Here is a 22,893-nt window from a genome sequence, read left to right as displayed (position 1 = left end):
ATTCGTAACCCAGTGGAAATTAATTTCTCAGAGAAACAAATTCCACGAAACTGTTCTCTAAATATTCCTCATTGTAAACATAGCATTTATTTAAGACGATTCTATTGGTTTTATAGAAATGTTAAAATTTCGACCAAAATACGTAGTGGTGTTTGTATATGGCTCTTTATGTTCATTGTCCAAATCTCAAGGTCAACGGCTCTTTCATCCTTCTAGGGTCGATAAAAGAAAGTACCAGTCGTATACTCAGGTCGATTAAATATTCCTGTAAAGCATCCTGGATGTGAATGGAGTCATAATGGAAGACAGAAGGCTAAAGAAGACTGGTAAAAGTCTTTGGTCAGAAGAGGATTTCTACGAAGACGTTTGATATGCGCGAAATAACAACTAAACTTCCCTCAAGTTATATCTTATAGACTTACAAAAGGAGGGTGTATTTGTATAATATAGTTTTAGGCACATTGTGTCTGGAAAAATAGAAATAGGTGTGCTGGTCGTGGTTCTTCCATTGTACACAAAAACGTCACCAATCATACATACACGCACGCTTAAACATATACACACAGACACGCACACACACACACACACACACACACACACACACTCACACACACACACACACACACAAACATGTGCGCGTGGGTGATGATCATAACATCGAACGCTGGAACGCTGAATTCAAATAATCGTAGGCTTGCGCTTCAGCAAACCCATCTCGTCCAGTATTTTGTACCAAACTGTTTATAATAGTTGAGATCTAATATCGTCAAGATCTCCAGATTCTCAGGAACTTGGCAGTGGTTATTGACAGAATGAACAATTGCCACCTAAAAATTGACTGACTGTAATTTCTTCCTAAAAGATCGGGTTGAGAGAGAAAATGTCTCCACCATTGTTTCGTTAGTATACTGCCTAACAGTCATATCTTAAACTAGCAGTATCGCCCGGCGTTGCTCGGGTGTGTAAGGGAAATAACTATATAAGCATTTTTAGAGAGTTACTTCCCTTATATAACCCGAGCAAAAACCATTAAAAATGCGGAAAGATTGATGGTAAATTTTTTTAATCGTAGACTCATCGTAGACGCGCGCTAATACCAGAAGGGCTCGATATGAATCACGACTATAAGGTACCCGGTTTTGGTTAAACTGCACCGCAAAATGTGGGAGTAGTTAGGAATCTAAATCGGAGTAGACAGACACACACAACTTTAGTTTTATATATAACTAGCAGTATCGCCCGGCGTTGCTCGGGTTTGTAAGGGAAATAACTATATACTCATTTTTAGAGATGTAAAGTATAATAGCCATCTCAATATGGCTAACCACAAAGGGGGACGGTGTTGCTGTAGCTTTTTACGTTCTGAGATTTAATAATAAATTTTTAGAGAGTTACTTCCCTTATATATGCCAAAAATGCATTAAAAATGGGAAAAATTGATGGTAAATTTTTTTTTTAATCGTAGACTCATCGTAGACGTGCGCTAATACCCAGAAGGGCTCGATATGAATCACGACTATAAGATACCCGGTTTTGGTTAAACTGCACCGCAAAATGTGGGAGTAGTTAGGAATCTAAATCGTAGGAGACAGACAGCACACAACCTCACTTTTATATATAATGACTAGCAGTATCGCCCGGCGTTGCTCGGGTTTGTAAGGGAAATAACTATATAAGCATTTTTAGAGATGTAAAGTAAAATAGCCATCTCAATATGGCTAACCACAAAGGAGGGGTGTTACTGTAGCTTTTTACCTTCTGAGATTTAATAATAAATTTTTAGAGAGTTACTTCCCTTATATATGCCAAAAATGCTTTAAAAATGGGAAAAAATTATGGTAATTTTTTTTTAAATCTTAGACTCATCGTAGACGCGCGCTAATACCCAGAAGGGCTCGATATGAATCACGACTATAAGATACCCGGTTTTGGTTAAACTGCACCGCAAAATGTGGGAGTAGTTAGGAATCTAAATCGTAGGAGCACACAACCTCACTTTTATATATAAAGAAGATAAGAGACTATTTGCCCATAATGGAGGGCCTTTTCTGGATCTTTTCCTTTTGAAAAGGGGTTGGGGAAGGGTATCTTTTTTTCTTCACAAATGTAAATAAACCCAATCTGTTTCTTAAAGGAGGGGCATATTCATTATGCACAGAATGTTATTTACCTAAATGGACTTCAGCGATTGGTTAAAATTGCCGAAATGGGAGTAATTTCAGACGAAATATCTTACAAACTATAGAATTTTCTCAATAAAGCCAAGAGAAAATGATGTTTTATAAACACATTCTACCAGTATACGAAGTTTAAAACTTTTTAGTTACCTAGAAATTATGTTACAAAGTGCCATTCAAAAGGAAAAGATCCCCTTCTCTTCCGATGCTTGAGGAAAGAATGGGTTCAAACGGTCAGGGGTTCAACTGCTGCTAACTTCCACTTCTGAGTTTCGGGAGGCTGTGGATGTTGATGCATAAGTAAGCGCTGAAGTTGTAACTTCTGAAGATATTCTGTTCGGTCATGGCTGACCTGTGGTTAAATAACGACTATCACCTACTACTACTACTACTACTACTACTACTACTGCTACTGCTGCTGCTGCTGCTGCTGCTGTTGCTGCTGCTGCTGCTACTACTACTACTACTAAATCAGCGATTCTCAACTATGTGAGCTATATGGCTGCCCAAATGTACTATACCATTTTTGTATGTGCTTTAAATAGAAAAATGGGACATTTGAGGAACCGCAGCATGTTTCTAGGAGACCACAGATGTATCTGAGGAGAACCACACACAAATTCAACTTAAATAAATACGGTCACCTTATCATTATCCCCATATAATTTCAACAGTATAAATATTTTTTTTTGTTATTGTTTTTTTTTCATTTTTTATCTTGTTTAATCTGGTTGACTTACCTATTTTCAAAAACTCACAGTTGCCTTGAAGAAGAGAGAAGCTTCGTGGCAACTAGATAAAAAAATAAAAATTAGTTGAGTGTGAATAAGCCACACAAGTTCACAATGAATAAAATGTCAATGTTTTTAATTTATATGTATATACCTATACATATAAATTTGGCATGGGCGATTCTTTCTTGTCTTGGGATTCATGGTCAAACGGCTGGGTGGAATTGCGCGAAAATTTACACAGATGTGTAAAATGATCCTGGGCTTTGTATTTTTCATAGCTTCCATGGTTACCGAGATAATCTACTATAATAATACTCTTGTGTTTTGGAATTGTTCAACATCCTTGGTTTTCATTGGTGCAACTGATTGGTTTACTGCATTTCTGAAGGTGAGAGGTAGTGGCTATAACACAGTGCAAAACAAACATCGCAAGAGATTACTTTCAAAGAATACCAGTTGTAAACCAATTTTTAAAAAGTTGGTTACACTCTTCCTCGATATACATAGGCAAAAGAGATGCCACTATACATAAATATTAAAATGGCATCTCTCATGGTTTTGACATTGAATACTTTTAATTGCATGATCAATAGAACAGCCTACTTCTTGAATTGACATGTAAAGAGCTGTGTATTCCTGGGGCACGTATCGAAGGAAGGGGTCAAAGACAATCAATACTAGGCAATGGCAAGGTCTCACAATTGGGAAGCGAACTTTATAACCATTCATGCACAGATACACACGTATGCGTGTGCTTGCATGCAACTACCACCCAGTTTTCGTCTGCCAAATTTTACTAACAACATATTGTCCAACCTAAATGACTGAGATACTGCAAATTTGCAAAGGGATGTAGCAGAATGACAGGGAGGTATGGTGTATTATCAGAGTAGTACAATGGATTAGTAGAGCGGGGCGGTGGTAAAATATCTGAAGCAGAGCACAAAATGCCAAACAGTAATTGTTCCAGATCTCTATACTCTGAGTTCAAATCTTGCTGAGGTTAACTTTGCCTTTTAGCATTCTGGTGTCAATAGAATAAAGTATCAGTCGCAGATGGCTGGACGGTGGAATTGTAAGGACATTGAAGCAAGATGTCTGCTCCGAATATTTGCATCTTTTAAGTTAATTTGTGTCATGGTTTAATACCACAACCACCACCACCACCCTTCACTGTCATTATCATCACCACCACTTGTCACTTGAAGTACCTTTTGCAAACATTTGGACCAGGTTTCTCATTGAGGGTGTTTCCTCCCCTTTCCCCTAACACTCAAAAACACCCAGAGGTACTGGTCTCCCCTCACCCCACCACCACACACTCACAGTTTGACTAAGTGACAAAAACAGAACAGGATTGAACCTGTAATCAAGCAATAGTTTTAACAATACAACCACAGAATATACTTGATTAAACTCTCAACATATGTAAATATATTAAAGTACATCTTTTTTATGAACAACACAGCATAAACTAAAAGAACTTACATAAATTCCAGTTTCACCCTAACTTAAGCCCATTCTTTCTATGTTGTTGATGTATAGAAACAAGAGAGCAGAGTCTCCTGACAAAGCATTTCACAATTTGTAGATCATTCCTCAGAGAAGATGGCTCAGCTTCCTTCCCTAATCAATAGCAGAGATCAGTTGCTACATAAAGCAGTTACAAATTAGGCTAGCATGTTTGTAGATAACCTGATTTGCAAAATTTGTAGCTTTAACAACTCATCATTAATTAAACAATTACAATTCTTCAAGGTGGTGCCCCCAGCATGGCTGCAGTCTAATGACTGATACAAGTAAAAGATCTAAATCTCACACATTCTATGGCTGATACATATAAATGTTTCTGACAAAGTATACCATCCAGATGGCTCTAGCCACTAACTATATTGATAAGGAGACCATCAGCTTCATGAACATGGTCGGAACTTTTGTGCTCAGGAACAGGAAAAAGTTGGAGGCCTCTAACAAGAACTTGTTGTCCATGGCTAAAAGACAGAAACATTCTCAGTAAACAAATGTCAACAAGATAGCTGAGCTGGTGCTGAAAACTCAAGACATTATCAACAGCCACTCCAGTGAAACTAAGAAGAACATCACCAAAAAGGTGGTGGAGTCAACTTCCTGGCATGTGATGTAGAAAGTCATGAGACACAAATTCTATGTGATGTGGAGGGGGAAATTTATATCATGTAAGAGCAGAGAGCCATGAATTGTGTGACTTCAACATGCTGTCTAATGTTACCAATTTAGCATTTTTAATGCAAGGTCTAGCATTTTATCTTAGCATTTAGCAGGGAAACTAACAGTTTTGAAAACATTTATTTTACATGTTTTTAGCATTTTTCTCTGATTATAACATTTTCACAATAGTTGATCTTTTTCTATCTTCTCTTTTTCTTCTTTTTTTTCTACTTGTTTTACTCATCTTTCCTTTTAGTACTATCACTTGTTGTTGAATTTTTTTCTTTCACTTTCACAATACTCCAAAGTTTGTACTTTATTGTTACTTTTTCAACCCCAACCAAATGCAGGGATGGAAAGATAACTCATGTCAACACCTGAGTTCTCTACATAAAATTTGCTGGCCATAGGAACCAACAATACCAGTGTAACAGTAGAAATCAACAATGGTGTTTTCCAGAAATTAAGAGAGGAAGTTTCATCATTACTTTTATCTAAATGTTTATGTCATTCTCTACAGTTGTCAGTATCCCTCACTTGTGCTGAATGCCTGCCTAGAAACTTAGACTTTTTAGTATTTCTCACTCTGCAACTGGTCAAAGAACCTACAAGCAGTTTTACTTTGCAATCAATGATAAGGAGCCCTTGAAGATTATAAACTCTTATGCATCTAGGTGGCTTTCAAAAGAACCAGCTGTAAGTAGAATTTTAAGCCATTATAATTTGAATTATAAACTTGTTTCCAAACTACAAGTCCAAAAGAAAAGTGCTTTACAGCTCAAACAATATACAAAATGTTTTGTGATCCTAGGAATGAATTTCCATTTTATTTTTGTATCCAGTTCTAAAACATGTTCAAGAAGCAAACAAAAAGTTTCAATCAAACTGTTGATAAAACAAAGTTACTTGAAGATCTTTCAAATCTATTGCTAATATGGTAGTATTGTTAACATATACAATTGGTCCTAATGCGTATATTGAAGAAATTTTTAATCCTAAACCAAATTTAAGCAACAGGTTCAAGAGAAAGATAACAGAAATGATAATCAAGAAGACTGTAACAGCTAACAAAGGAAATAATATTCATAAAAGAGTACAACAATTTTTACTCTACCTGTATAAAGTGCTCAAGCAATGTTTACCAGTAACCTTTCAGATACTGAGGAATATCAAATGGTTTTCAGCAAAAAATACTATGAAGCATTCAAAAGAGCCAATTTTTTCTGTCTTAAAAGGAATGAATTTAAATGAAAAAAAAATTGCATCTATTGAAATTTAGTTTAAATAGCATCCATTTAATTAAATTGATGAATACCTAAAATACTGAGGTATTAAGGTTTATATTTTTGGATTTATAAAAATGCCATTGGAGGAAATCATTTTAGGGATGTTGCAAAATTTGCCATTAGGCACCAGCATTGCTGTGTGGTAAGAAGTTTGCTTCCCAACCACATGGTTCCAAGTTCAGTCTCATTTGCTGAGAGTCCTACTGCATAGTAGCTTGGACAAGTGTTTTCCATTATAGCCTTGGGCCAACCAAAGCTTTGTGAGTGAATTTGGAAGATGAAAACTGAAAGAATCCCATTCTATGTGTGGGGGAGGGGTTTTGTGTGTGTCTTTGTCCCCCCCCCCCCCTCTGTTTGACAATCAGTATTGGTGCATTTATATCCACATAACTTAGTGGTTCAGCAAAAAAGACCATTAGAATAAGTATCAGGCTTAAAAGAAAAGTAAGTACTCGGGTCAGTTTGTTCAACTAAAATTCTTTCAGGCAACGCTTTCTGTAAAATATGACCTAAAATGATAGCTCAAATGCTGCAAAACTTTTGATATTTCAAAACCTGTATCTAACAAGATTGGGACCTTGGATGTATACAAAAGTCAAGACCCAGAGACTGCAGCTGAAGTTAAAATTAAAGAAATTGAAAGTGAAATTAAATCAGTGAAGCTGAAATTGTGAAAATGAAGAAATTATTTATCAATGCTGAATATAGATTAAGGAATATAATTAAAAATGTAAAAAAAAATCCCTTTATTATAATAAGGGTGGGGCACAATGAGTAATATTTACTACCTTTTTGACGAGAAAGAACAGTTTATAATTGTTCACAGGCACAGACATGCATGTGTGATAAGAAGCTTTATATATATACATACAAATTGAGATAGGGGTTGTAAATGCAACCCTCCATGGGATAACATATATCCAATATACTGCTAGTGAAGTACCCAACAAGGTTAATACATAAATGTTAAGGATTGCGATAGTACTAGGCTTACAAAGAATAAGTCCTAGGGTCCATTTCTTCAAGTAAAGACAGTGCTCCAGCATGGCCACAGTCAAATAACTGAGACATTTAAAAGAGAGTATCTTACAAAAACTATATCAGCTAAGCAAATGAGCTCTAAATGCATTAAAAACACTATAACATATTCAGAATACTATTTCAGAAAATTATCTCCATTCTCTTCATGCATATGAAAGACAAATTTAGCTGGGGCAAAACGAGTAAGCCAAGATAAGGTAAATTTACTTTGTCAGTTATTCAAATATACATTTGGAAAAATATTCATACGCATCAGTATCCATCCTTAGACATCAAATGGATCAGAAATGCAACAAAAGTTTAAAATATCTAGGTCATATCAAAAAGGATCTTGGCACATAGCAAATTAGCAAAGCTTGACTAAATCTAAAAACTCAACATAAAAATATTCTCACTAGCTTCTTCATGATCTGTTAGAGTGGCTCTCTTCCTGATATATTTAGGTACCATTCTATTAAAAAGAAAAAAAAAATAGAAATTAATCATTATTCACTTTGTCCCACTTAAGACATCATGTTTTAAAAATTGTAAACTATCAAATTAGACATTAGTGTGGGAAAAATTGACTTGAAATCTAACAGAGTAAAGAATTTTGAATGTTAAGAACAAAATATTAGTTGGGTATTTTATTAGCAACCAGATGAAAGCTGAAGAAAAGTTTCTCGATAAACAAAGTATCTGACTGTTTCAAACTTTCTCAATTTCAACAACAATGATGCTGACCAATTTTTATTCCCAACGATGATGCAAGAATACAAGATGGTGATGTAATACTTGCAATGTAATTATTTCAAATGGGTAAGGAAAATATAACAAGAAATTAGAAATTACTTATGTTACCCATTTACCCATTATGCCTCACACACACACCTCATATTTGAACTGTAACATTCTGTTCTTTCTTATCTACCATTTTAAAAGTATTTTTTGACATTTTATTCTACTGAAATTTAGCATAAAATTGTGATTTTATATTGGCAACATTAATAATGCTGCTCCCACTAAGATGCAATTAATATGTTCCCAGGTTTCGTCGAGGGAAGGGGAAGGGATAGCAATCAAATGTCAAAAGGGAAATATTATAACGTTGGCGAAAGTCATTAAAAAAATCCTGACGATCTTTCGTTACAAGAACACACGACTGCTAGTTACAAACCACGTGTGTTTATTTACATTTGTGAAGATGATCGTCGATTTCCATAAATTTTTTAAATTTTTTACATATGGTGTTGAGGGGAAATCAGATCTTTTGAAGTTGGAGTGAATCGGAAAAATAAACTGAAAGATTTTAAGTTCCAAACGCCTCTGCATCTAAGGGCTTCTTGATTCATACTAACAAGAATTGAATTACGGGCCTGTATTTATATTCAAAACTAATAATATAAACGAAAAAATATTAATAAAACGCATCTATGAATCTGATCATTAAACCGCCAACAGAAAAAGTTAGCAGCCGGAACAAAATTGTAACTCACACACACACACACACACACACACACACACACAGACGGAACGCCAACTTCAAAAGAACTTCCCCGACCCAATCGCGCTCTCTCTGTCTCGCTTTTACGCCGACTTGAAAGGATACCCTTCCTCCACCCCACATATATAATAAATTTCTTTTAATTTACGGAAAGCGACGATCTTCTTTAAATGTAAACAAAAGCACGTGCTTCAGTTTGACAGTAATGGTAGTCATGCCGTAATTTTGCCAAAATCCTATCTATTTGCGAAAAACGAAATTACTTTCTTGCCAACCCAATAATTAAACATACATGGACACACACACACACACACACACAACACATTTCAACAGATGCATAATATACATATGTAGGTGCATAATAAAGTAATAAGACAGCATGTCTTATAGATAAGAGACAAATATATACACATGCCTACATTGGTAGGATTTGCCGGGAAAAGATCCCATTGGTTAACAACATTTCGTCTCGCTTCGTTTAAGCAGAACTTTTCATACGATGGGATCTAATTAAAATGCACTCAAGCAAATATATTTCCAACTTTTACTCATGTTTGCCCCATTACCTCCCTTCATAGTTGTATATTTATCAGCAGTCCCTCTACTATCAAACTGCTTTATATTTAGTGTAGTGTTTCAAACTATTTTAGTATTTACGAAGAAAACTAGGCTATAAACAGAGGCGTTTTACGGTGCGTTTTATCACTGTGTGGTGCCAGCAAGTACCTGATGAACAGTCGACCACACCCACTCTACTGTTCTGTTTTTTAACCGCTTAACTTTCTTTGTAAGTATATCGTGGTTGATTTTATTATTTAACTCCAGCTCATTTCTGATCCCGTTGACCTGTAAGCAGATATTCGTGCTTGTCTTTCGCTACCCCATCCTTCTGTTGGATAATATTTCCTCTGTCTCTTTACGTTCTGAGTTTAAATATCGCCTTCATATCAACTTTCCTTTTCATCCTTTCGAGTTAGAAAGAGTCGTAATATATTGGAGTCGGCATAACTAGATATGTGTACCCCTTCCCACGACTTTGTTGCCTTATAACTTCCAGAAAAATGAATCCTTTTTCATGAAAATTTCAACAAATACCACTTAGGTACCGTGGATTCAGAGTATATAAGGATTTATGGGAAAGAATTTCTCCGAAGGGGTGAGGAGAGGAGTTTCGGGAAATTCACACAATCCGATTTTTTCCCCTCATAACTTCCAGAAAGTTCCTGAAATGGGAGGAGGAGAAGAAAGCTAATGGGTTGTGTGTGCGTGCTTGTTTTTGTCTGTGTCTCTGTGTGTGCCTGTTCTATTTTTAGGCATTTATGTGTTGTGGGATATAGATATAACGAAATTATTTATACCCGCAAAGTCTCATTTTAAACTTGAAGAGCTGTTCTCCCATAACTTTTAGCAAAACGGCGTATTTTCAATGAAATTTTATAGAAATACCGGATCTTTTCGGTTTGATCGACAGTTTTTCAAAATAATTTCCATGTAACTTAACACTTTTAAACTTCGTATACAGGTAGAATGTGTTTATAAAACATCTTTTTCTCTTTTGTAAGATATTTGTTGTTTTTTTCTTCAATTTCTGCAATTTCAACCAATCAATGACGTCTGTTGAGATGAAAACATTCTGTGCCGTATGAATATGTCCCTCGTTTAAGAAACAGATTTGGTTTATTTACATTTCTGAAGAAAAAAAAGAAACCCTTCCCCCACCCCTAACCCTAACCCTAAAACAGATTGAAATGCAATAGATCGATAGTGTCATAATTATGGGTGACAATTTCATATGACACCGCTAGAAAAAACTGCCGATCAAACCGAAAAGATCCGAAATACCTTTCAAACGGCATACATTACAATTATAAAGAAATTTGTGGGGAAAATCTTTTCCAAGTGAAGTGGAAAGAGGACTTCGGAAAATTCAGAAAATCCGAGTTTTTCCCTTATAACTTTTAGGAAAATGGGTTTTTTTCAATGAAATTTTATATAAATACCTTTGAAACGATATACATTATGACTATAAAGTAATTTGTGGGGAAAATCTTGAGGTGGGGAGAGGACTTTCGGAAAATTCCCAAGGTCCTTATTTCCTTGTTATATTCCGAAATCACATTCAACTTTCTACAGATACCCTAGGATAGTACTACTACACTCCGTAGTGTTTATTTCTACCCACTTTCAATATTTTTTAATGTTTTGGCTTCAGTTTTATTTCATTTTCAATTATTTTTTAATCCTTCGTCGTTATTCTCATTCACTCGTTATTACTTTCTCTCTCCCTATATATATATATATATATATATATATATATATATATATATATATATATAGAGAGAGAGAGAGAGAGAGAGAGAGAGAGAGAGAGAGCGAGAGAGAGAGAGATACATATATGCATACATGTATACATATATATACATACACATATACACACAGACGACACACACACACACACACACACACACACATATATATATATATATATATACAAAATAAGAAAATGGAGAAATACACCTTAATCAATAATAAACTACCAGATAATACTCAATCTCATAATTTATTAAACCACTACATATGAACATCAAGGTCAAACATAATAGTATAGAACAAAACAATGTGCATCAATGATTAATATGATACATTAAGTACAGTATGTATAAGTGAATATAAATAAATACAAATATAAATATAAACTACATCTTACAGCTGTTTCAGCCATGTAGATATGGGTATCTCATTATGCTCATATTAGCCATGTGTGATAAGTTAATAAATGAGACACTTACAAAAATATCCCAAGGCCTCTTCAGAGATTATAAAGTACAAACTAAACTAAATATGAATATCAGAGGAGGTACACCCATACAAGAGTGGGTACATACCCATAATATATAATATACACATACATATGAATGCATATACCCATACTCCTATATATATATATACATATACATAATAATATACAGCAATATACATACATTAATATTACCATCATTACTATTACCATTGCCACTATTGCTACTAATAATATTATTATCATTATTATTATTATTCCTAGGGTCCATTTCTTCAAGTAAAGAAATGTGTGTCTGTCTGTCTGTGTGTTACCCTAAAACTTGAGAACTAAACAACCAATTTCATTCAAATTTTACACATGTCTTACTTAGGGTCTGGGGAGTGTCATCGGCAAAACAAATTTTTAACTTTTTGCCTAGGGCGAGCCCACAGCAATATCATATCTTCTCCACTACGATTCCCTAAAACTAGAGAACTACACAACCAATTTCATTCAAATTTTACACATGCCTTACTTAGGGTCCATGTAGTTTCATGGGCAAAAAAAATGTTCAACTTCTTGCCTAGAGCGAGCCCATAGCAATATCATATATTCTCCACTATTTCAGTATTACATGTTAAAAGTGAAACAAAAATATTTCTCTGTTTTATGTCAGCTGCTTTCACTTTAACAATAAAAATAATAATAACAATTGAATTATATGTAGTAAGTAATAATTAAAATCAAACTAAAATATAATATAATCGTAACATACAAAAGTAAAAATAGCAATTAGTATAAAATTGCATCAATGATTTGCACTTGAATAATTGGTTTCACATGAATGGGAATAAATTAAAAATATAATTAGCGTGCAGAAATGGAATAGTCCAAATGGATAATAAAAAATTAAATTAAAGAAAAGACTATTGTCTATAAAGTATACAATGTAGAGAAAAAAGAAGAGCTAACAATTCCAGTCTGTTATATATTGAGTATTGTTATCACTAGCGATATCAAGATATAACTTTGTATTTTGCATTTTATGTGTAGATGTATATATATATAGATGTACATGTAATATGTACACATATATACATGCACTAGCACTATGACCCGGCAACGACGGGTCTTTAATGCTAGTAATATATATATATATATATATATATATATATATATATATATATATATATATATATATATATATATGAGGGAAAAACTTGGATTTTGTGAATTTTCCGAAGTCCTCTCCCCACCCTCCCGTTGCTTTGCACGCATTTTATTTTTCATATTCATTTCTTACACATTGTTTTACACTCATTCCAGTACTTTTTTGGGGGGAGGGGATTTTTATTTCCGGGTCAAGATGTAAACATTAACCAATATTTTTTCTTACTCATATACACAACTTCACTTGATTGAGATGGTAGTAAAAATTTAAATTCCAGTTTTTTTTTTACCACGCATATGTTACTTCAGCATCTTGGAATGTGCTAGAAACAACAGCCAAAGCTTCCTTGAATCGTACAACTTTTCCTCTGAAAATATTTACATTTTTTTATTTTTCCGAAAAAGTTCCTCCCATGGTTTTTAAGTGCAAGAAAATTGACCAAAATCGGTCCGGAGTGAGGTGGGGATTGTAAAAAAATTTTATAAACTTTTTTTTATAAAAAGATTACCTTCATCATTTCGAATGCTGTGATGAAATTAAAAATGGGGAAAATCTCCGTAGTTCCAACTTATTTGGTCTTCTTAATCCTCTGCCCACCCCCTCGAGAAATTTTTTTCCCATAGATCCTCATATACTCTGAATCCACAGCATCTAAGTGGTATTTGTTGAAAATTTCTGGAAGTTATGAGGCAACAAAGTCTTAGACCGAGGGGGTACACATATGTAGTTATGCCTTAGAGTTAATATTATCAACTAAGCCCCTCCCTTCAAATTTATTGATCAATAATTTTGAAGAGAGGGGCTTACTTGATAACATTAACTCTAAGGCATAACTACAGATGTGTACACCCCAATGAGGGTCCCAGCTGAGTAGACTGGAGCAACGTGAAATAAAGTGTCTAATTAAAGGACACGCATCACTAGGAATTGAACTCACGACCGAATGCCCTAACCACCAAGCCACGTGCCTTCACCAATGCCCTAACAACCAAGCCACGTGTGTATATATATATATATATATATATCATATCATCAATATCTATAAATCTGAAATGCGAAAAGTGTTTGTCTGGTTTTGGCATTGGAACGGGTTAAAGGGTACTAGATCCCGTCGGATTGACTCCAAAATTTACAGGGACATGTAAAATAAGGTGAGGATGTGAGTGGGCTAGGTTAGAAATCCCTATCTTAAAAAGTGTGGTTACTAGGGCAAAAAACGCACACTTTGACAAGTCTTCTCTCATTCTCTTATCTGCCTGTCTTCCTCCGTCTCTCTCTCTCTTCCCTCCCTTCCTTTCACTTTCTCTCTAGAACGTCGTTTGACAGCGTCTACTACCTTTCCCTCACCGCCTTCACTCTTTCGCCCACATCCCCCTCTCTCTCTACGTCTGTCTTCATTTATAGAGAGAATTATTATCGCCACCACCACCACACAATCATAAGAACAAATATTATGAATCGGATATTTATTGGGTTAATTTATATATATATATGTGTGTGTGTGTGTGTGTGTGTGTGTGTTCTATACATATAAATATGTTTATATAATGTATATATACAAAGTGTATATACCTGTATTTATATATATATATATATATATATATATATATATATATATATATAATATAGATATAAATATAGATATATACACTTTGTATATATACATTATATATATATATATATATATATATATATATATATATATATATACAAAGTGTATATATCTGTATTTTATATATATATAGTATACATTTGTATATATAATGCGTATATATATATATATATATATATATATATATTTCTTTACTACCCACAAGGGGCTAAACACAGAGGGGACAAACAAGGACAGACAAAGGGATTAAGTCGACTACATCGACCCCAGTGCGTAACTGGTACTTAATTTATCGACCCCGAAAGGATGAAAGGCAAAGTCGACCTCGGCGGAATTTGAACTCGGAACGTAACGACAGACGAAATACGGCTACGAATTTCGCTCGGCGTGCTAACGTTTCTACCAGCTCGCCTATATATATATATATATATATATATATATAATGTGTGCATTATGTGGTCGGTTGAGCTGAAAATATGCACACCTATGTTAAAAGTGCTGGCGACTTTGCATGGCAAGTATTTTTTTCCTGAAATTAAAGGCGTGACCTCTAGGACAAAATTCCTCATCTTATAAAATGTGGCCCGAGTAGACCCGAATGAAATCGGGTTATATTAACCAAAATGTGAAAAGGGGTCTAAATGGGGCTGGAAGGGGATTAAAATTTACAGGAGCGGGTGTTTAGGAATTCTCTGTTACATCAAGCTAAAAATTGCGCCAGCCTTTTAATCGTCAATGTGTTGCCGTCCGTCATGAAGAAGTTTTGAATGCCTGCCATGGTGAGTCTACTGTCGCAAGAGAGAATCACTTCAAAACTTGGTGTTTAGGAATTTTCTTTTACATCAAGTTCAAAATTTTACGCCAGCCGTTAAACTGCCACTACGTTGCTGTCCGTCGTTAAGAAATGCCAGCCATAGTGACTCTACTATCCTCAGATTCTATCCCTTCAAACTTTGGTTTCCAATTTTTTTTTTTTATTCAGCTCGCAAGGTCGTCTGTCCCTTTTAAATGTTAGTGTTTTGCTGTCTGCCTTGAAGCAGACTTTTCCGTTGTCACTGCCTGATATTTATGACTGATCTTTCAAAATATTTTCTTTCTCAACTTACTCAAGATCTTTTGTTGTTTATAAATGGGAGAGAGATACATAGAGAAAGATAGAGAGTAAGAGAAAGCAAGGAAGAGTCTGAGAGAAAGAAAGTGTATGAGAGTGGGAAAGTGAGAGAGAAAGGAGAGAGAAACAAAGAGGGAGAATGTGGTGATAAACGATAGAAAGGAAGCAACAGAAAGTAACAACCACTATACAAGTATACCTCAGCTTGAGTCATTTCGATTTAAGTCATTCTCAATTATATGGAAAAATAAAAATCAAGTTGTCATTTTACTGTCTGCCACAAATATTGGAATCGTAAAATCACTAGAAAACCATTAAAAGCACATAAAATCATGTTACGGTACAATAAATAAGAATAAAAGCATATAAAGTCATATCAAAATACATACAGTAAATGTTTAGATACACCGTAAAGTAGTGTAGCTTAGTGAACGAAATCATGAAATTAGATGTGTTTGTCTTATTTATCATTCTTTCAGAGCTCATATTGCATTGTAGTTCCAATATCTACTGTTAGGCGTCATTGTCACTCATGATTCCTGCTACTGTTTTGAACTCAGATTTGTTTGCATCTGCTTATCAGCTACTTTCTCATTCATTTGTGACTTTATTTTTTGCCACTATGACTCCTAAGAAAATTCATAGTGAAAATGCAAAGTGTCGCTGGAAGATAAACTGGCTGTGATAAAATGCCACGAGAAAGGTGAAAAAGTGGTAGGTTTTTGGGGTGAGCCAGAAGACTGTATCGACAATTATACACAATAAGGACAAGATTTTAGCACATATCAAATCTGATGCCCCAGGAATGAAGAACACTGTCATCAACAAGAAAAGAGGCAAAATCTTTGAAGAAATGAAAAGTCTTCTTTTCTCTTTGGATTGTTAGGTTGAATTGTCAGCATACTACTATTAGTCAAGAAATCATTCAAGAGAAAGCATTGTCTTTGTTTGTGGACTGAAGAAAAAATATCAGATGAGAAAGATGTAGAGTTCAAGGCAAGTCAAGGATAGTTCATGAGATTTAAGGAGCAAAGAAGTTATCACTCCATTAAGAAGCAAGATGAAAGTGCATCAGCTGATGAACAAGCAGCAGTGGAATTTCTAATGCATTAAAGAAAGTCATTGAAGAAAACCGGTTTCTTCCCAAACAGATTTTTAATGTAGACAAAACTGGATTGTATTGGAAAAAATTGCCAGACTGTTCATTCATTTCCAAGGAGGAGAAAACTATTCCAGGCTACAAGGTCTCAAAAGAATATGTGACCATTATGTTGGGAGGTAATTGTGCAGGAGATTTTAAGTTAAAGCCATTGCTTGTGTATCATGCACACAGCCTTTGTGCCCTGAAAAAACATACCCAAGGCATCTCTCCCTGTTATATGGATGGCTAATTCAAAAGCATTGTTTACTGTTCTTGTTTTTGAAGATTGGTTCTTCAATTATTTTATCCCAGTAGCAGAGAAGTACTGTAAGGAGAAGAGGATTCCTTGGTTTTACTTATCTTAGATAATACTCCTGGACACCTGTAAAACATTGTAGATTTTGACCCTAATGCTACTGTTGTATACCTCATTCAAACACCACATCTCTTCTGCAGCCAATGGATCAAGGAATAATTGCTATCTTCAAGCATTTGCTATATGAAGCATACTCTGTGGCAAGCAATAGCTGTAACTGATCTTGATGAGTCCATCACACTTCATGACTTTTAGAAGAGATACGATATCTACAAGGCTGTACAGAAATAGCAGTGGCAAGGAATGACGTACAGAGTATGGCCAGGAATAGTATATGGAAGAAGCTATGCCCACAATTCATGAATGATTTTAAGGAGTTTGGTAATGTTGCCATCAACAAAACATTGGTGATTATGAGCAAAGAACTGGAAATGGATTTGGAGGAGGAAGATTTCACAGATTTATTTGGAAAAGACAAGCAAACCCTGATGAACGAGGATTTGATAGAGCTTCACAAGCAACAAAATTAAAAAGTGGAAGTCAAACCTGAGCCACATCACTTAACCATTAAGAAAATACAGCAAGCAATTGCATATATTGAAAAAGGTCTTTCTATGTTCAAGGGTATGGATCCAAATGCTCAACGCTTTTCTGAAAATTATGGGGGCTTGTCACAAAGCTTTTGCTCCTTTTAATGTAATCCTTGAGGAAAAGAAGAAGATAGTTCAAGGAACTCTCAACCGTTTTTTTAAGTGCACTGAACAAGAACAGCCAAGAGTCAGCTGTTGATGTTGACGATCCACAGCCATCTACTTCCGCAATGTAAACCACCAAATTGTATGTACATATTGGTAAGTTTAAGATAATTTAGTTTGTTTTACTATTGCAAAATAATATATTGCTGAATTTGTTTTTTTTAAGCTTAAAAAAGCTTTTATTTTATAACGTCTTATTGCAAACTGCATTCATAAATCAGGCATCTGCAATGTACAGTAAACACTGCCAAATTATATTTGTAAGTTTATATTACCTTTTTTTTTTTTACTGTACTGTATTTTAATAAATAAAATTTACTTTTTTGTTACCTTAAAATAGGTTTTTATTAACCATGTAATACTGAAAATACTTTCATAAATGAAGTACAGAACTGGGAATGGTTATTATCAGTTTAACCTAGAGACAAGTAAATTCGGCCTAGCCTAGAGACAAGTTAATTCGACTGAAGTCATATTTCTTGGAATTAATTAACGACGTAGGGTGAGGTATGCTTGTATGTGTGTGTGTATATATATATATATATGATTTTCACATATTTTCATCTACCAATCCACTCTCAGGGAACTGGTTAGCCTAGAGCTATAGTAGAAGACACTTGTCCAAGGTGCCACACAGTGGGACTAATCCAGAAATCACATTTTTGCAAAAGGTGCTTCTTAACCACACAGCCATACCTGTGCTTATTGTAATAGCAGTTTTAAAATTGCATAAAGTGAGAGGTATCATGATTAAATGGAAAAAGATAAAAACCAATGACTCACAGAACGCAATGGTAGTTGCTTCAGAAAAAATGCTTTCAAGCAAAAGAAAATAGTTTAATACTTACTTTCTTACACACACTCATTAAAAGATTTGTTATAAAAAGTTTCATTGATATAAAAAGCACTGTCAATTTTATGAATAATTTGTAGTATTTTACTGTTAAATAAAAAGTGCTAAGTCTTTAGGTAAGGAATTTATCAATAGTTTCTATCATTGTTTTGAATGGCTGCACCATTTTCTGTCATTAATAAAATTGTCAGCATTTTTAATGATACAGATATGCTGGCATGGATGCATGCATGTCTTTAACCATTATTGTTTGGATGAGGGCAAAGTGTCATGGAATGAACTCTATGAATACAAAGAGAAACACTTACCACTAGCTGAGAAAATAACTCTAACTTATTCCAAACCATTCTCTTTCTGACTGCTATGTTTTCAGAACCATCACTCCCACCGCACATTTCAAAGAATCTATTGTACCTGTGCATCTACTACCTATGCTGTTCATCTATTTGTGTTCTCACTATACCACTTGTGCAGTTCCAGTTTACATTTAATACAACACAAAATTTCTTCTCTTTTCTTCTTATCAAATCTTGACAATTTTCCTGATAGTTTTAGGCTCAGGCCTTTATGATTTAATAAAATTTTAACCATTGCTGAGTTTTCTTTAAGGCCTTTCAATTCTAGACTTTACTTTCTTGTCTGGAATTTTATTCTCCAAATCTTTGACCAACTCTGTAATTCTGTTATTTTCTCTCATCCTTAATCATACCACTCATGCTGTTTGCTCCTTAAGCTCCTTACCAAGAGACATCATGTAGCTGTCTATCATTGTTTCTCTTCCTTTACTTTGTCCTTTATCATCTTCCTGCTCTTTCTCTCTTGCTTTCCTATTTCTCTCACTCTCCCACTACTACCATTTCTCCTTTATTGTCTCCTCTATCACCCTCCCACCCCAAACACTTTCCTACCTGTATCACCTTCCTACTTCTATTGCTCTCTTCCTGTGCTTCTTCCTCTATCACACTCCCACTGCTGTTATTTTCTCTCCCCTCCTTTATTTCTTCCTCCATCACCTTCTTGCTCTGATTGTCTTACATAACTTTTCTGTCTGCTTGGGACAAAACAGTTGATCTTTCTGTTGCTGCCAAAAGATAAGATAAGTTTCCAGTGTTAGTGAATGAATGAAGAAAATGTAGAGTGGAAAGAATACTTTAGCCTCGTCAAGAATGAAACAACTTCTCTAGTGCTGGTGTCATGACAAAATGTGCTAAATACTGTTTGTAAAGTGGTTGGCTTCACCACTACACATATCTTTTTGTTTACCCAAAAAATGTGTATTTCCAACATGTAATGATGATAACTTTCAGAAATAATGATGATGATCTAATGAATAATAACTTAAATTTTGTTTTATTTCCTCTGAATTGAAATTTTTGTTTTATTTACAGAAATATCCATCAACAAGATATCTACCCAAAAAGTACAATGAACCTAATATGGTTTAGCCTAATTGTATTCAGCATTTCAGCTGGAGTGAAATATACCAAAGCCGATAATGTCCTGCTACTTTCATGGCCATACTTTAGTCACTTACAGAGCTTGGCTTATGTTGGGAGTGAGCTGAGCAAATATGGTCACACCAGTTATTTTCCGATGCCAGATAAAATGGCAAAAATGTTTCAGTCATTCAAAGGTGTTGAACTTTTGAAGATGAAAGATGATCACAATGTTAACAAATTTTTTGAAACAACCCTCAACTATTTTTTGAGTGGGAACTCTACAATGAAGGATATATTTGAAATTATGGATGAAGTCTGTGATAATCTTCTTTTAGATGAAGATTGGTTCCAATATTTGAAGAAGGTAAATGCTTCCATAGCTGTGATAGACTTTGTCTTTATGAGTAATTGTTTGGCAATAATTCCTTATAGATTATCCATACCATTTGTGTTTCTAGGTATCAATCCTGGACCACCAATTCTTAGTCGAGATCCCTGGCTTCCAGCTGTTTTCACTTCCATAGGTTTTCAAGACCCCAACAAAATTACGTTTTTTCAAAGGTTGAAAGGTGCTGTTGGAGCATATTACATGTATTTTGCAAAGCCAAGGGGCATGCCTTCAAGAAGTGTTAAAGAATACGCTCCAGAGAAACCTGATATTTCATTTCGTAGTCTCTTACACCAGGCAGAATTGTATTTAACTGAAACTGATTTTTTACTGAGCCAGCCTCTGCCAGCACTTCCAAATGTTAAATATATTGGTGGCGTGTCAACACGTAAAGCAGCTCCATTAGAAGGTGATGTCAAAAAATTTGTCGAAAAATCTAAGAATGGACTCATTGTTGTTTCTTTTGGAAGTATTGTCAGTAAAGTACCAGAAGAACATATACAAAAGATGGAGATGGCTTTTAAAGCAATAAAATATGATGTGATTTGGAAACTATCACCTTCAAAGTATTTAGCTCCAAACATTTTTGTAACAAAATGGCTACCGCAAAATGATCTTTTGGGTCATCCAAAAACAAAACTCTTTATTACACATTGTGGTAGTAATGGTCAGTTTGAGGCTCTCTACCATGGAGTGCCTATGCTTGGTTTTCCAGTCTTTGCAGATCAGTTTCACAATGGTCACCGAATGCAAGTAAAGGGATATGGAATCTCGATGGATATGTTTAATTACACTAAAGATGAGCTTGTTTCAACCATTAATGAACTGATTGTAAATCCCAAATATAAAAACAAGATTAAACAAGCAAGTGAAATATTCCGTTCTCGTCCAGAAAGTCCTGCAGCTAAAGGTGCACGCTATATAGACAATGTGATTAAATATGGTGGAAATTACATCAGATCTCCCTTTCAGTCTATGCCGCTTTACCAATTTCTCATGCTGGATATATATGCTGTGTTTCTGACTGTAATTATTGTCTCACTGTGTTTGGTAAAATTTGTCATTCAAAAATGTTACCGATGTTGTTGTGTAAAAAAGAAGAAAATGGATTAAAATAAAAAATAATTTTACAATTATAAAAACTTTATCAATAAAATAGTAAAATCCTTTTCCTTAAATAATTTTTTCTTTTGATATTTCAAATTGTATCACATATGGGGAAGTAGAATACCATTGGTTACTGGATTCTAGGGTGATCAAGTCACTGGCCTTCAGCATTTCTGACAGCTACAATGACAAGAGATTATCTCTGAAACTTGGGCAGAACAAATATTAGTCAGGGGATTTTTATAATTCAAAACCACTATTTTCATTGGTGATGTTTATACTCTCCACTAATCTATATGTATCATCATCATCATTCAATGTCCACTTTCCATGCTGGCATGAGTTGGACGGTTTGACATTATCTGGCAAGCCAGAAGGCTGCACCAGGTTCCAATCTGATCAGGCAAAGTTTCTACATATGGATGCCCTTCCTAACACTAACCACTCTGATAGTGTAGTGGGTGTTTTTTATGTGACACCGGCATGAGGGCCAGTTAGGTGGTGCTGGCATCAACCACACTTGAATGGTGCTTTTTATGTGCCACTGGCACGGGAGCCAGTCAGGCAGCACTGGCAACAACCACGTTCAAATGGTGCTTTTTATGTGCCACCGGCACTGGGATTGGCCACACTCGAATGGTGCTTTTTACATGCCACCAACATGGGTGCCAATCAGGTGGTGCTGTCATCTGCCACAACAACGACTTCTCTTGACTCAACAGGTCTTTGCAAACACAGTTTATTGCCCAATGATTAAAGGGTACTCTTAAATGGGCCAGTTATGCTGCACTGGCATAGGCCATGGTTACAGTCTCACTTGGCTTGCCAAGTCTTCTCAAGCACAGCATATCTGCAAAGGTCTCGGTCACTTGTCATTGCTTCTGTGAGACCCAACGTTCGAAGATCGTGCTTCATGACCTCATCCCAGGTCTTCCCAAGTCTACCTCTTCCACAGGTTCCCTCTACTGCTAGGGTGTGATACATTTTTACACAGCTATCAGCATCCATACGCAACACATGACCATACCAGCACAGTCGTCTCTCTTGCACACCACATCTGATGCTTCTTATATCCAACTTTTCTCTCAGGGCGATTACACTCTGTTATGTATGCACACTGACATTACACATCCAGTAGAGTATACTAACTTCATTCTTTACAAGCCTACACATATCCTCAGCAGTCACGGCTCATGTTTCAATGCCATGTAGCATGGCTGTTCACACATGTGCATCATACAGTCTACCATTTACTCAGAGCAAGAGGCCCTTTGTCACCAGCAGAGGTGGGAGCTCTCTGAACTTTACCCAGG

General features: G+C 35.2%; 1 protein-coding gene and 1 long non-coding RNA gene across 3 annotated transcripts; one reads left to right on the top strand and one right to left on the bottom strand.

Annotated features, from left to right (window-relative positions):
• Nucleotides 1-3,110: 3,110 nt before the first annotated feature.
• LOC118765420 lies at nucleotides 3,111-19,479 on the bottom strand. The gene is made up of 3 exons (XR_005001283.1): nucleotides 18,955-19,479; nucleotides 7,821-7,876; nucleotides 3,111-3,293 (listed from the first exon to the last, which is right to left on the bottom strand). It is a non-coding gene; the product is annotated as an uncharacterized LOC118765420 (long non-coding RNA).
• LOC115217622 (UDP-glucuronosyltransferase 2B15-like) lies at nucleotides 9,400-21,637 on the top strand. Of its 2 annotated transcripts, none has more exons than XM_029787373.2 (2): nucleotides 9,400-9,695; nucleotides 20,035-21,637. In XM_029787373.2, the coding sequence occupies exon 2, from the start codon at nucleotides 20,072-20,074 to the stop codon at nucleotides 21,584-21,586; it is 1,515 nt and encodes a 504-aa protein (XP_029643233.1). In that variant the 5' UTR covers nucleotides 9,400-9,695; nucleotides 20,035-20,071; the 3' UTR covers nucleotides 21,587-21,637. The 2 variants fall into 2 exon arrangements, with proteins under 2 accessions (XP_029643233.1, XP_036363373.1); XM_036507480.1 differs by having other exon boundaries at nucleotides 9,401-9,665.
• Nucleotides 21,638-22,893: the final 1,256 nt, after the last annotated feature.

This window comes from Octopus sinensis, linkage group LG11 (genome assembly GCF_006345805.1).
Source record: "Octopus sinensis linkage group LG11, ASM634580v1, whole genome shotgun sequence".
Classification (NCBI taxonomy): Eukaryota; Metazoa; Mollusca; class Cephalopoda; order Octopoda; family Octopodidae; genus Octopus; species Octopus sinensis.
Note: the sequence above shows the minus strand (reverse complement) of the source record. Positions and strands in the feature narration are given on the sequence as shown.

Bases quoted from the DNA above. Each gene is read 5' to 3' on its own strand.
- LOC115217622 (XM_029787373.2), top strand. From the start codon at position 20,072: ATGAACCTAATATGGTTTAGCCTAATTGTATTCAGCATTTCAGCTGGA.